At 45.2% G+C, this 15,698-nt stretch overlaps 1 protein-coding gene across 3 annotated transcripts; it reads right to left on the bottom strand.

Annotated features, from left to right (window-relative positions):
* Positions 1-204: 204 nt before the first annotated feature.
* LOC118391075 (nuclear envelope pore membrane protein POM 121-like) lies at positions 205-12,309 on the bottom strand. Of its 3 annotated transcripts, none has more exons than XM_035782069.2 (13): positions 11,711-12,309; positions 10,839-11,051; positions 10,468-10,629; positions 10,252-10,332; positions 9,860-10,025; positions 8,250-8,341; positions 8,058-8,137; positions 7,801-7,922; positions 7,605-7,704; positions 7,229-7,516; positions 5,379-7,076; positions 5,088-5,195; positions 205-2,560 (listed from the first exon to the last, which is right to left on the bottom strand). In XM_035782069.2, the coding sequence occupies exons 1-13, from the start codon at positions 12,277-12,279 to the stop codon at positions 2,460-2,462; spliced, it is 3,780 nt and encodes a 1,259-aa protein (XP_035637962.2). In that variant the 5' UTR covers positions 12,280-12,309; the 3' UTR covers positions 205-2,459. The 3 variants fall into 3 exon arrangements, with proteins under 3 accessions (XP_035637962.2, XP_052313770.1, XP_052313771.1); XM_052457810.1 differs by having other exon boundaries at positions 5,379-7,073; XM_052457811.1 differs by having other exon boundaries at positions 10,468-10,596.
* Between the last annotated feature and the right edge of the window lie 3,389 nt (positions 12,310-15,698).

Below are 15,698 nucleotides of genomic sequence, written 5' to 3'. Positions count from 1 at the left end.
CCCAGCAAAAATAAACTCACATTCAAGTCAGTCTTTCTATACACACAAAGCCACAAGTCTCATTCAAGTGTAAAGCAACACAATTCACGTTTGTCAGGCTTGTACTGTACACAATGATCAGACAGACAGCATTCATTTACAGTACCCATACAGTAGCAGACCCAGTATGCGCTCCTATAAAAAAGTGGAGCTCTTACAAAGGGAAACTTTTAGATGCTTTTATTCCACAATTTCATTACGGTTGAGGAAACCTTAACTTGAAAAATTCTATAAACTAGACCAATTGTCTCAGTGAGCCAAGCTTGAAGGAATTCTAAAAGGCAACCTGCCTTAATACAAAAATAAAGGTTGTGTACATTGACAATATTTAGCCAAATCAGGACCCCCACACACATTCACACACCTCACAATAACTAGCCTAATTGGCTCGACCAGGAGAGGTTCCGATTAAAAATTTGTATTCAAAATCCTAGTTCTGTCTCAAGAGGGGCGGCCCAATTAAGAACCGATTCAACACCCGAGGTAATTTTAACCTACATGATTAGTCATGTTTAGCGCACAAAGAGGTTAGGTTTGACTTGAAAGACAATTACCCTCCAGTTCCTTTAGTCCTGAGTTTTGATCCAGCATTAATGAAAAGAACACCTCTCCTGCTGTGCACATTGTTAATCCAGTTGTATTGTCACACTCAAACACATTCATCAATAAATTGTTAAAAAGTCCCAACAAAACTCAGAACATCACCCATTGAGCGTGCGGGTAAAACCACGTCCGGCACTAGCAATATGCCGCCATTCACCACATTACTTCCTCCAAGCCAGACTCACCGAGGCAAAAATAGTAACAAGCTAAAAACACCAGAAAAGACTTGAGGGGAATCATACAGGGGAGGGGAAAGCGGTTTGACTGCTGAAGGCGCACGTAAAGTATGGCTATCTGCAACGCTTAAGAGGGGAGCATGTACACTCCAAATTCAATTATCTTATAAATGCACTCATCTTGGTTTTGATAGTATACAGATGCATGGGGTCTTGTGGTACAATGCCCAGATGTTTGTGATCAAGCAGGGTCTTCAATCAAGACTGACTAGTTGAATCTGTGTTCAGTGCTGGGGAAGACTCCATCCCCTATGGCTCTCCAGGACCACGTTACCCTTCCCTCCCATAGCACACCTGCTCTTAATAACCACGTTTAAAATGCATCCTTACTTTCTTGTAGTAATACATAGGTTAGGATAGGTGGAAAGTACAGCAGCTTGCTTTTACCCAGCCAATGTAATACAATCCTCAGGAGAAGTTACTTCAAGACAAAAATGAAGGATTTTCTAAGATTCTCAACCAGTCCCCAGATCTGTTTTGAATGCCCCCACTATGGTGAGAGCAGGAGTAGTGGGGAAAATGAGATACCTTTCATGGGTCCTTTTTGTCCTAGACTAAGCAGTAGAAGAGATTATTTTGTAGGTCAAACCTTAAGTATTGGCTTTGGTTTTCAGCACAAGTCCAGGGTAACCTATTTACACCAACACAATATTGACCCATTAATGACTACTACCCTGAAACTCCACATTATGTTTACATGTGTTATGTTTAACTGATCCCATGATGGCATTCTGATAAAGGATTTTATTGTTGTTTACCTTATTCTGTCATTTAGGATCAAACAAGTATAAAAATTACATTGCAGGAATGCTTCCCAGTGTCTGTGATACTATACAATAAAAGGACATATCTGGGACCAATACAGAAAGCACTCATTCAAAACCTAACTAGTGCAGAGATGCCACATACCAGTCTTCATTAACCCAAATTAAAAATGTCTTTAAAATTTAAAATAAACAATTCATTATCTCAAAACGGTCAACATCTCCTATATAGTATGGTTAACATGTACAGATGGATAAATCCACAAATTATACTATACGTGAGCCCCATTCTGACAGTGGGCATATGTCAGAAAAACACGTTCAGCCCTTGTATAGCCGTTAACACAGCCCTGCTTAGAATTTCATACGAAAAACAAGTGTAAGCACGCGTCTCGATTCAACTGTCAAAAACATGTCATGAAACGGGCGTAAAAGCTGGGACAGTTTTTTAAAAATTGGATATGCTTCCCTCAAAGTCTAAAGGATTTCAATAGTCTTTTCTCTTTCAAGTATAACACACTATCGTTTTGTCTCCATATCCCCCTTTCCTTTCCTCACTGTGGGAGTGGCTACACAATCAGTAGAGCGGTAGACATCCTACCGGTAGTTGGAGGGTGTGCTCCTCTGCTAACCCTGTACCACAAAGGGGGCCAGCCCAGCCAGGGGAACAGAAAGCTAGGGATGGCTGTTGGGTCTGACTGGGGTTACAATGTGTTAGCCATAGAAGTATCAGTTCAGCTCCTCTGGAGGATGTCATGGCAGTGCTGAATGGGTAAGGGCTTCCAGGCTATGCCAGATGCTACCACACCTGGCTAGGCTACTTCTTCCTGGGGTGCTGCCTTCGGGCCTGTAGCCTCTGGCGCGCCCCTGATGTTTTGGAGCCAGCGCCAATGGAGAACGAAGGAGCTGATGGAGAGCCTGGTCACAAAGAACAAGAGAGGAGTTAGTGTGTCAATACAAAAATGCACCTGGCTGTTGACTAGAACCACCACAGCTTCTCAGAGTCAAAAATAAATACAGATGTGATGGTAATTGAATTACTGTAACTTATGGAAGACCATGAAAATAAAATAACTCAAAATTCAAATTCTGAACTTCACCTAATAGTGGGGGGTTGCACTAGCTATTAAACTTTATGTCTCTGCCTCTTTCCTTTGATGCTGGAGCAGCTAATCCGCTAGATGATCGGGGCTGTGGCACTTCAGTATAAAAATTGTTTGACATGTAGACTTTCTTTTATACAACGCATGTTTTCATTGCTTGCTAGTAAATATTTTTTTTGGGCTGACAGAGGTTGGACTGGGGGCTTGTAGGCCTGTTGTAAGGCAGGTCCTCACCAGACAACACCGGCAACAACGTCACCTATGGGCACAACCCAACGTCGCTGGACCAGACAGGACTGGCAAAAAGTGCTCTTCACTGGCGAGTCACAGTTGTGTCTCACCAGGGGCGATCGTCGGATTTGCATTTATGGTCAAATGAATCAGTGTTACACAAAGGCCTGTGGAGCTTGTTCAGTTTATGTTGCAGTTGTTGAATCTTATGCTCATACAAATAATTACACGTTAAGTTTGCTGAAAATAAACGCAGTTGAAAGTGACAGGACGTTTGTTTTTTTTTGCTGAGAGAGAGGATTGTAATTGTATTCTGCAAAAGTATGTGGACACCCCTTCAAATTAGTCAATTTCTCTATGTCAGCCACACCCATTGCTGATAGGTGTATAAAAGCACACAGCAATGTCATCTCCATAGACAAACATTGGCCTTACTGAAGAGCTCAGTGACTTTCAATGTGGCACCGTCACAGGATGCCACCTTTCCAGTAAGTCAGTTCGTCAAATTTCTGCCCGGGTCAACCAAGTGCTGCCATTTTGCAGTGATAACATCTAAGAGCAAAGTGGTAGGCCACACAAGCCCACAGAACAGGACCTGACGAGTCACAGACCATGTAAAAATCATCTGTCCTCGGTTGCAACAATCACTACTGTGTTCCAGGAAAAAAATGTTTACCCCCTTTTCTCCCCAATTTCATGGTATCCAATTGTTTTAGTAGCTACTATCTTGTCTCATCGCTACAACTCCCGTACGGGCTCGGGAGAGACAAAGGTTGAAAGTCATGCGTCCTCCGATACACAACCCAACCAAGCCGCACTGCTTCTTAACACGGTGCGCATCCAACCCGGAAGCCAGCCGCACCAATGTGTCGTAGGAACACCGTGCACCTGGCAACCTTGGTTAGCGCGCACTGCACCCGGCCCGCCACAGGAGTCGCTGGTGCGCGATGAGACAAGGACATCCCTACCGGCCAAGCCCTCCTTAACCCGGACGACGCTAGGCCAATTGTGCATTGCCCCAGGGACCTCCCGGTCGCGGCCGGTTACGACAGAGCCTGGGCGGGAACCCAGAGTCGCTGATGGCACAGCTGGCGCTGCAGTACAGCGCCCTTAACCACTGCTCCACCCGGGAGGCCCAGTGTTCCAGGAATCTTAACGCTACAATTACATTCTAGACAATTTTGTGCTTTGTGGAAGGCCCTTTCCTGTTCAGCATGACAATCCCCATGCACAAAGCGGGGTCCATACAGAAATGGTTTGTCGAGATCGGTGTGGAAGAACTTGACTGGCCTGCACAGAGCCCCGACCTCAGACCCATCAAGCAACCCAGATGAATTGGAACGCCGACTGCAAGCCAGGCCTAATTTCCCAACACCAGTGCCCGACCTCGCTAATGCTTGTGGCTGAATGGAAGCAAGTCCCCACAGTAATGTTCCCACATCTAGTGCAAAGCCGTCCCAGAAGAGTGGAGGCTGTTATAGCAGCAAAGGGGTGGGGACCAACTCCATGTTAATGCCCATGATTTTGGAATTAAATCTTTGGCGAGCAGGTGTCCACATACTTGTGTTCATACAGTGCATGTCCACTCAAAAACCTTCCTAAAGTAGCCTGCCTGGACTCCATCTCTTTAATAAGATTCAAACACTCCTGTAATGATGTAATATCGTAAAAAAAGGACTGTTTCAGTAGCTTAGACTACATTATTTCTCTCATTACAGCATCCTCTGAAGAATATGTCAATGCAACTGCCATCGGATGACCGCAGCAGCAGGGTTGTGACTTTTGCCAATTTTTCGGAAAAACCGGGAGTAACCCATCGAACCTCATTTGAATGGTTTTCTGCTTCGAAATAGGATCTGTACTTAAACAAAATTATATGCAGGAAAGCCAACAGACAAGGCCGGCATACATCTTTATTTGACTCCATTAATGTTGTGCCAATATGACAATGCATCAGATCCTCTCCAACCAGGGAAGTCTTCATTTGTTGAGGAATATTTATAAGTATTAACCTGAATAATTACCGTAACCTCAAATTCCAAGGCGCTTTTTGCTACACACTTGAGGCATAATGCGGGAGAATCAGAAACAAGCTCTGGTTATTTTCTTACCAAATGATGAGGATCCCATAGCACTGAATCCTTGGACTGGAGTTCCTGGGCTTCCAAAGGGGACAGGACCTGCAGCTGTGCTCTGGCCAAAAGCAGGGGTAGACGTCCCTGTATATGTGACCGCAATACATTAACAATTAGGGACTCAAATAAAAAGACAAACTTGTTTGAACTGACCAAAAATGTAAAGTACTACTTCTGCCACCAAATGCAGAATTGATCCAAATTAGTGAATTCCTGAAATCATAATAGGTAAAAGAGTGAGTCTTATATTATACTAGATCTACTAACCAAAGTTGAAGCCTGGTGTCTGTGTTGTGGGGTTAGAGGTTCCAAACTGAGTGCCTGAAATGGCTGCGCCGAAGTTGAATCCTCCGGTGGCAGGCTGGGCAGGGGTAGCAGGGGCCTGCTGTGTGGACACACCACCAAACGAGAAAGTTGGGGCGGAGGCTGGGAGTATGCCGACAGTCTGGGTGGCAGAGCCAAATGCAGGGGCTCCTGGGGTGCCGGTGGTGTTGCCAAATGCAAAACCTGTGGAGTTGGCTCCAAATGCCAGCTTAGTGGTGGCCCCAAAGGTAGAGGTTGCCGTAGTGGCAGCAGCACCAAAAGCAAAAGGGGCAGGGGTGGCCCCAGTGGCAGGTGACCCAAATGTGAAAGGATTAGCTGCCGCAGTAGCAGCCGGGGCCTGATTCGCACCAGGGAACACCGATGCTGCCGGAGCTTCGAACGACGACTTCCCAAATGTGAAAGTGGACTGGTTTGCAGGTGCAGGAGCAGTAGCAGTGGCTGCAGTGGCCATGCCAAAGCCACCGAAGGATGCAGTGGTAGAGCTCTGGGTGGCTACAGGCTGGCCAAAGGTGAATCCCCCCTGGGTGGTAGCTGAGGGGGTGGGTTGAGTGGTGGCAGAGGTGGTGGTCATCGCACCAAACGAAAAGCCGCTGTTGCTAGTGGTGGCGGCTGCAGTGGAGCTGAGAGTGGGTCCAGGAGCTGTGGTGGAGGCGGTGCCGAACTGGAAGGTACTTCCTGTGGCAGTGGTTGTGGCAGCAGTCGTTGCAGGTAGCGCACTCCAGTTTCCAAACAGAGACTTAACAGATGGCGGGGTGGCTGGGTTGGTGCTATTAGACAGCCCAGTGAACAGGGAGGTGGCTGGGGCCACTGTACTGCTGTTGGTTAGCCTGCTGAACACTATGGCAGACGTACTGGCATTGGAGGGGGCTGAGGTGGAGGCTGGCTGTCCGAAAGCACTGGTGGCTGTGGCACTTCCAAATACGGGTTTAAAGGTGGGAAGAGCAGGTGTGCCCTCTGGGGCTAAGGCCGTGGCCCCGAAGATGGGCTTGAACACAGAGGACAGGAGGGGATTATTACTACTGGTTGTTTCTGTGGTGGTGGTTGTGGTGGGGCCCAGTGATGAGGACGGGGCAGTCAGTGGATTGGCCATTCCAAACAGGCTTGCTCCACCCAGGATGGGGACACTGTTGGGGGCCTTGGTAACTTGGCTCAGGGCCTGGGTGAAGGCAGAGGGCATGGTGCTGGCAGGCTGGGAGAGGGAGGGTGGTGCAGGCTGGGAGAGGGAGGGTGGTGCAGGCTGGGAGAGGGAGGGTGGTGCAGGCTGGGAGAGGGAGGGTGGTGCAGGCTGGGAGAGGGAGGGTGGTGCAGGCTGGGAGAGGGAGGGTGGTGCAGGCTGGGAGAGGGAGGGTAGTGCAGGCTGGGAGAGGGAGGGTAGTGCAGGCTGGGAGAGGGAGGGTAGTGCAGGCTGGGAGAGGGAGGGTAGTGCAGGCTGAGAGAGGGAGGGTAGTGCAGGCTGAGAGAGGGAGGGTAGTGCAGGCTGAGAGAGGGAGGGTAGTGCAGGCTGAGAGAGGGAGGGTAGTGCAGGCTGAGAGAGGGAGGGTAGTGCAGGCTGAGAGAGGGAGGGTAGGGTGGCCTGAGGAGCAGTCAAGCTGGTCTTCGACTTCTGCTCTGCAGGCACCAGTGGTGCAGGGTTCGTCACTGCTGTCACCAAGGAGACAGCCAGAGCGGGAGGGAAAACAAGAGAAAAATAGGCTTTCGAGTAACAAGTCAGATAAACAAAAAAAATCACTCAACGGCAACTATCAAACAAAAGTGGCTCGCAACTTTAAATTATTGATATGTGATTAACCGACCTGTAGGATTGTCAGCAGCAGCACTGGTGAGGGGGTTGTTCCTCATCATTTTCAGAGACTCCAGGAGGGGGTTGGCTGCAGGGGTGTTGGTGACAGGGAAGGAGGTGGAGGTTGGGGCCGTGTTGACTGTATTTGAGGGGACGGGGTCTAGGTTGATGACAGGGATAGGAGCCGCCACACGAGCAGGCATTGAAACGGTAAGATGGCTGGCCAGCAGGGTGGGTGTGGGGTTGTCTGACACGGGAGGCTTAGAAGATGTGGTCACTACCGGAGCAGGCTTCTCTGGCTCTGGAACAAAAGAAATGGCCCAAAATCAATATCTTGTTCTTTTTTTTGGGACACTGGTTTAGAAAAGTTGGGAATTCGCAATACTCACCAGGCTCTTTGAGGACTGTGTTGATCTGGCTGAGAGCGGCTTTCTTCTCCTGATCCAGGTCTTTCACCGTGATGGTGTAGCCCAACTCAGGAGGTGGAGGCTGCAGAGACAACATCAACGTTAAGACTCCCTGTCTGTCAGATGATTAGCTACATGTCCCATTTGAGGACATGTTCTATTATGCAGTATTTCTCACCAAAGAGATTTGGTCTCCTCTACGGCTGGACACCAGCGGAATCTTACGTTTCCGTTTCCCACTACCGGCAGAGTCTGACGAGGCTGAAGCCACAGGGACTTCAGGGGCTGGAGACAGCTTCCCTGTAACAAGACATACAGTGCATTGATTTAATCTGGTGGCTACCGTTATTTTAAATCAAAACTTAAGTCTCTTTTGAGACGTGACTTAAGCCCTGAACCTGAATAGTGGAATACGCATCATAAACATGTTCTAACCAGTGGTTGGTGCTGAGTCTGTCAACGTCTTGTCAGACCTCGCCAAGGACACGGAGCTGGGTGAGCGAGCGTCCTCTTCCCTGACACGCAGAAAAAAGCTGTCACACACAGCTAAAGGCCATGGCAGCTCTCATTTCATCACAGGACACGGTGTGAACCTAGAAATGTTGTCTAGGAGGAGAGGGTGAATACCTGGGCTTTTTAGAGGCGCTCTCTGGGGTCTGGGACCGGGACGACCCAGGGCTGGAGAGCGGGGAGAGACTGCGGGTGAATGCTTTTTTCCACTTTAAAACAAATGTGAAAATTAGGTTAGCACTCACCCCGGTTTTCTGACAAAATACAGCTCAGTGTAGGTCAGCTCCGGGGGTTCAATTAGGAAATTATGGCAGTGGACAACGTGACAGGGAAAATACATTTACCGGCCATTTGAGAAATATACCAGATCCATATTCATTGGGTGCGTAACCCATTAGGGTGTCCACCCACAGTGTTCAGAATGACAGTTAAGAAAAAATGCAACTCCTTTTAAATTGTGGCCATCAAAACAACTTAAATGCGATTGCATTTAGAATTGTTGCGCAATGACTGCACGTTTCAATCCAGCAGCAATGAGCTGAGGAGTTGCAGCTGCTCAAGCTCTGTCTCAGGTGATGTTCCGCTCAAAATAGGCTGTCATTTATCTTATTTATCACACGTGCATGACAAATGCATACAAGACAATTTAATTACACAAAATTTTGCAACTTAACTTATAGCATGCAGGTCAAATGTATTAGATGAGTAGAGTATAGAGTTGCGATAACAGGCAATGCAATAAACTCCAAGAATGAAAGCTATATAAAAGGTTGGAATATAATAGACCGAGACAAAGTATTGCGATAGCGCTCATATTTCTCGTGTTATGTGCTATGAACCGCTTCGCTCTTGGAGACATGGTAGCACTGCCGGAGGAGTCTAATATCCCATGATGCTTCGCATTTATTTCAAATGTTTTAATTGAACCTTTATTTAACTAGGCAAGTCAGTTAAGAATTAAGAACAAATTCTTATTTACAATGATGGCACTTGTCAGTGGGTTAACTGCCTTGTTCAGGGGCAGAACGACATATTTTTACATGGTCAGCTCGGGGAGTCGATCTATCAACCTTTCTGTTACTGGCCACATGCTCGAACCACTAGGCTACCTGCCAACCCCACAATAGCCAATATAATTGATTTGCGAGCCCCTATGAGCACAGATTTTGCGCAACAATGTTTTACTGTGTACAATAGTTCAATGTAAAAAAAAATTTAAATGAAGAAAAGTAATTGCTCTTACTTGGGGTTTAAACCAGTCAGCTTTTAAAAATCAATCATCCATATGAGTCTCGTGGTATGGCTAAAGAAGCCATATGAGAAACAGCTCTAGTGCTGTCTGAGGTGATATTCCGCTCAAAATTGACTGTTTGTCATGTGTGAGATAAATAGCACACACCATGAGTAATGAAAATGCAAACAAGCCAATTCCACTAAATGATGCATATTAACCTGTATATCGATAAGCATGACTGTCAAATGTATTTCCATCGACTGGTATTGTCGATCAATGATTAACAGCATTATTTTGCAGTGGGATTGTTATTTTTCTCCAGTTCAATTTGGCCGGAACCAATTTTATTTATTAGCTTGTTGTTTATTTTATTCCTAAAAACTGCAATTAATGGCTAATGGAAACCCTTGTGAGCCCTCTACTGAACTCATGGCTGTTGATCTCAGAGGAATCCCAGCAGAGGTGTACTGCCCATCCCAATTATAAAAGGTACCGGAGTAATGCCTTGTGAGGAGCTGAGGGAGCTACGGATGGAGTTGCGGACCGAGCCCAGGGTGCCGCTGGGGGTCAGGCCACAGCTCACAGAGCTGATGGAGGAGGTGCGTGACCTCTTCATTGTTGACTCTTCCACCATAGCATTCAGCCCTCGCTTCAGAGAACTGGGCCGACACAGGAGAGGAAACAGGATTTCAGGAGTGATTGTAGAGGATACAGTATTGGTATGATAGATAGATACACATATTTAAACACATATCTAGAGAGTTATCCCTCTCTACAGATAGATATCTATCTCTCTAACATTAGGAAGACACTGAATGAAAGCACATTTTAGGACTTGAATCACTGAGACGGACAACTTTTTGTACAGGCATTGCTCCTACTCACTTCAGCACCAGCTGTGATGGAGCTCCATTGGGCAGTAGTGGCTCAAATGCCAAGTGAGCACTCCCACTGCTGTCATGGCGCCTAATTGAACAAAGAGCAGGTGTACGATGTAGACATGGTATTTGTGTGGCTCTTGAAGACAAAGAGACACTAAAGTGTGAGAAGAACAATGGTACATTCCATACAACAGCATTTAATCCTGTGGTAGTCACATACCTCCTTTTGCTCTTTTGCCCTGCAGTGAAGCTCCTGTCATCTTCCACCACTCTTTTGCGACTCTCTTTGAGCACGCTCAGAACAGTCTCCTTGGAGCAGGGGTCTGCAGGGGCCCCCAGGCCTGGAGAGCTAAGGACGCCCGAGGAGATCAAATGATCAAATCTGCACACACACAGCAGCAATTACAGAACAAATGTCAGTGGGGCCATCTAACAGCTAAGGATGTTTTCAAACATCACAGACACTCAAATAATGTGCAACAGAACAATGACAGTAGTGTAAGATAAAGCTGCTTGCATTATCACTAACAGATCTTGAAAAATGTTGATATAAGAATTAAAATGAGCCAAGACAGGAACAATTGGACTTACAACTGGGATTGAGTGGTGTTGTGATCTGGCCTAGCGATCTTCACTGTGACTGGACTGTGGACTGCCGGAGAGTTGCGAGGGGTGAGAATATTCTTCTTTCTGAAGCCATCCCACTGGGTCGGGGGCAGGATGCCCACAGAGGTGCCCGTCTGCTGGAGGGGGTAGTGGCGCTGGGGAGTGATGGTGAACCTGCCCATAGTGCCAAGGGGCTCGCTGTACACAACAATGGCCACAGGTTTAGGTCAATGCATTCTATACAAGAAACTGTCTGGCATAGATCATTGCTAAACTGATTTCATATGCCACACAAGGACTTTAAAGTAGCAAAATAGGGTACATGTCCTCTGTCAAGAGGGAGCTCTGATCAACCATTTATCTACATATCCGTAAAAGTTGTAACTGCAGTGATCATCACAACTTTAAAAAGTGTATTAATCTAGTAGCTAGCTAACGCATGTTCAAAACAACATTGTTACCGCTAGTCTCGTGCCATTCAGGCGTCCAAAGTACCGTATGGTCTCAATGAAGAATTGAGTGGGAAGGAACACTCCCTTGGAGCCCGATAGCAACTCCCACAATTTTCAAATCTTGGGAGGGAATACTAGGACGCGTTGCGGCAAAGCCGCAAGTCTTCGTAATACATTTCAAAACTAATGGTTTTATATTTACTGATAACTAGTTACGATAACTTTCTTAAAGTTTAAAATCGTGTAACTACACCATGTGTTCAACATGACCCGAAATCTTAACATTTGTTCAGAATTTAGCACGTTGCATTGGCAAACCAGCTAACGTAGCTGATGTGTTAGGATAACTAGCCGCTGGTCAGCGAAATGTTATACTAGCTAAGTAAATATTATTTCAGTACTCACCCCCCGAATGACAGTCGTCTGTTTGGAGTAATGACAGCCTGGTTGGGTCGCGCCAATCTTTCGCGTAAAGTTAACTGTTCTCGTGCGATGGTGTTAGCACCCGAACTTGCACCCGCTCGCGGCCTCCCCACAACTGAGGCAGGACTTTTTGCCTTCCCAATGTAACTTCCCATGAGTATATCCCGAGGACTGAGAATAAATGAGTCACTGTGTGTCCCGTCTTTCCGACAAATAGCGCTATCGAAACGTCGTTGGCCAGTAAATACTGATTCCCTAACATCATCCTTGACCGTGCGACTTCTAACTCTTCCCGCTGTGGGTACTCCGTTTGCAATCCCTGGCAACCAGCGTCGCAACACGGGTGGAATTGTCAGTCCACGGCGTGGATGAGGGCCTAATCTAACGTAAAGAGATTCTCCGCTCTGATAATAACAGGCAACGCAACAAACTCCAATAATGAAAGCTATGTAAAGCAACGTTGGAATATAATACAGAACTAGACAGAATATTGCGGTAGCACAGACCACGAGAGAGATAAGCGCTATTAACCGCTTCTCTCTTGAAGACATGGCGGCACCGCGCCGCCGGGAGGACTTTGATATCCCATGATGCCGCGCGTCAACATAGCCAATATAATTTATTCGCGAGCGCAGATTCGTAAATTAATGTTTTACTGTTTACAATATTTTATTGAAAAAAATACAGCCAAGAATCAGATAAATGTAATTGCTCTAACTTAGGATCGCACCAGCCGGCTTAAAAAACATTATTCCTTAGTCAATCATACAGATGTGCCTTCTGGAGGTATGACTGAAGAAACCATGATAAACAATGAAGTCTACGATGAGAGCCACAGTCCTCAACCTACAACATTATGCAAATTCCAGTGGTGTAAATTACTTCAGTAAAAATACTTTAAGGTTCAACTTAGGTACTATTTTGGGGTATCGGTACTTTACCATTTATATTTGACAGCTTTTACTTCACTCCTAAAGAAAATGTACTTTTTACTCCATACATTTTCCCTGACACCCAAAAGTACTCATATTTTGAATGCTTGGCAGGACAGGAAAATTGTCTAAGAGAACATCCCTACTGCCTCTGATCTGGCGGAATCACTAAAACATGCTTAGTTTGTAAATAATGTCAGAGTTGGAGTGCCCCTGGCAATCCGTAAATACAAAAACTAGAAAATGTGTCAGTCTGCTTTGCTTAATATAAGGAATTTGAAATGATTTACACTTGTACTTTTGATACTTAAGTACATTTTAGCAATTACATTTACTTTTGATACTTAAGTATATTTAAAACCAAATACTTATAGACTTTTACTCAAGTAGTAATTTACTGGGTGACTTTTACTCAAGTATGACAAGTGGGTACTTTTTGCATCACTGGCAAATTCTGACTGGTTCATGACAGTGTAGGACAAACACACAATTTGCTCAAATATCTCATCGGGTCTGACTTATTTCTTGCAGTGATTATCAATTATGTATTTTGCCAGTGTAACATTACACCTCGGTTTAGCCAAGCAGACTCGAACCTTAGCTACATGTCTAACTTGTCTGAGTACAGGAATCTAACTAACTAGAGCTACCTCAGTTCTGAGAGTAGAGAAATAAACAATGTGGCTTGGTCTTGGGGGTCATGTAAAAATGTAAAAGTCTTTATAATGCAAAGAAGTTTGGAAAGGGCTGAGGTTTGCCAGCCAGACAAAGCTAAGTAGTCCTGTTATGGTGTTTCTTTCTGCCAGGCCTATTATGGAATGTCTGCAGAGGAAACTGCCATGCCAGCCAGGAGGAAGGGCCTCAGAGTTGCACAGGAATTTCCTTTCACATGCGCTATTTCAGTGATTCAGTTTTATTTAGCCATATTTTAACTATAGCTACAGCCCAAGCCTGATGACACAGGCCATCTGGAATTCAACATTTTGTACAGATTTCCTGTGGGGTAAAAATACTTTAAAGTACTACTTATAAGTAGTTTTGTTGGGTGTCTTTACTTTCCTTTACTATTTATATGTTTGACAACTTTTATTCACTACATTCCAAAGAAAATATTATACTTTTTATTCCATACATTTTCCCTGACAACCCAAAGTAGTCATTACATTTTGAATGCTTAGCAGAATAGGAAAATTGTGAAATTCACACACTTACCAAGAGAACACGTGGTCATCCCTACTGCCTATGTTCTGGCAGACTCACTGAACACAAATGCATCTTTTGTAAATAATCTGAGTGTTGGAGTGTACACCTGGTTATCTGTACATTTCTTTTTAAACACGGTGCCGTCTGGTTTGCTTAATAGAAGGCATTTGAAATTATTTGTACTTTTGATACTTAAGTATATTTGAGCAATTAAATGTACTTTTGATACTTAAAGTATATTTAAAACAAAATACTTATACTCAAGCTCAAGTAGTACTTTACTGTGTGACTTTCACTTGTATCATTTTTTATTGGTATCCATACTTTTACTCAAGTATGACATTTGGGTACTTTTTCCACCACTGCAGATTTCAGTACCACAATGCAGTTTATCCTGATCTCAAAGTTGACACAGCTATATTATGTCTCCCAAAGCTATAAACAGAGCATGTGAACCCTTCAACAATGTGTCAGATTTCCCATAATGTTGTTAACTTGAGCAGATCTACTTTAAAGCCAACCAGCACTGGTTTATAGGCTGCACATGTGTAGAGCCTTTCATTTGGATGAGTCAGTCAGTCTATGAAAAGGAATTTCTTACCATTCCTGGTCAGGGTGATGCAACTTTTTATGGACTTCCATTCAACCCTAGAAACATGTACATACTGTGTGCCATGTATGTTTGGGTTTACTCCATGTGTTATTCAGACCAACTTTCATGCATACTGGGAGGTAGCTTTGAGGCTGCACTTCCACATGTCCAGCAGATGTCAGTCTCAACACTTCTCATCTCTGAAAATCACGTGCGAAATGAACTGTTTTCCCCCTTGGGAATGAAATCCACTCTCCTTCCCAATGTTGTTTATCTAGCATTAGCACTATACCACCTGTACTTGATGAAGTCCAGAGCATAGATGTACTACTTACACTTTGATATATGCTGATGCACACATTTAAATATAATTGTATTTGTTTTTCAATTTGTTGAAAATATGGAGAGCTTGGTGAATTTCAGCAAGCTCTCAGTATATAGTGTTCATGTGACCTCTATTCTTTCTCAAAGGAGTGAAAGTTTCTCTGTTCATTGTATTGTACACTGTGTGTGCATCCAAGTGTGTCTTCGTGGAAAGAGGTTTATCTAAGGGTTAATGGAGGACTAGCTGTCCCGTTACAGGTTTAGGGGCAGGTGTGTAACGCTCCTCCCATCCATTTTCTCTCCCCAAAGCTCATCTTTATTTAGGCACAGCTCAGGGGTCACCCCCAAAATCAGTTGGCTCATGTCGCTAGGGGACTGAGACATGACATTATGGGGGTGATGCTGCCTCTGAGCGAGACTGTCCTGTAACCTCTCCAGTTCTGGTACTTTCAGAGAACAATGACAACTCAATTGGCAAGGCTCTCACTAGCCATAATCAACTCTGTGCAGATGGCGCTGGGCTAACTTCTCAGCTAATGGCTTTAACTTGGCACTTCTTGGATTAGCATTCTGCTGCCAGACCCCCAGACAGCATCCACAGGAGGGGCCGGCCGGCCCAATTACCAACCCTAATTTGGGTTGGTAATTGCGGGCTGTGCCTGGTGGGGTGAGGGGGACACCCCTGCTACTCTGGTTCACCCTCTTGCACCGATTTACTCTGTGTCATGCCCGCTCTGTCTGACTTACCAATTACCATTGTCAACACATGGCCTGCAAAGAATCTTATTTATGTTGTATCGGGTGGTGCTGGTGTTTGGGCCTGAAAACGTAAACAGTCTGTGCCCGTTTCTTTTTTTGTGGAAGGATTTTGCAGATCTACATAAAGGCAACATTCTTAATTCTGTGCTGCTGTCAAAAT

The sequence above is a fragment of the Oncorhynchus keta genome, chromosome 12, assembly GCF_023373465.1.
Source record: "Oncorhynchus keta strain PuntledgeMale-10-30-2019 chromosome 12, Oket_V2, whole genome shotgun sequence".
Classification (NCBI taxonomy): domain Eukaryota; kingdom Metazoa; phylum Chordata; class Actinopteri; order Salmoniformes; family Salmonidae; genus Oncorhynchus; species Oncorhynchus keta.
Note: the sequence above shows the minus strand (reverse complement) of the source record. Positions and strands in the feature narration are given on the sequence as shown.

Bases quoted from the DNA above. Each gene is read 5' to 3' on its own strand.
- LOC118391075 (XM_035782069.2), bottom strand. From the start codon at position 12,279: ATGTCTTCAAGAGAGAAGCGGTTAATAGCGCTTATCTCTCTCGTGGTC. The intron at 7,077-7,228 runs GTCGGTTAATCA...CCTTGGTGACAG, and splicing joins TGCTGCTGACAATCCTACAG to CAGTGACGAACCCTGCACCA. The intron at 5,196-5,378 runs GTTAGTAGATCT...TCACATATACAG, and splicing joins GACACCAGGCTTCAACTTTG to GGACGTCTACCCCTGCTTTT.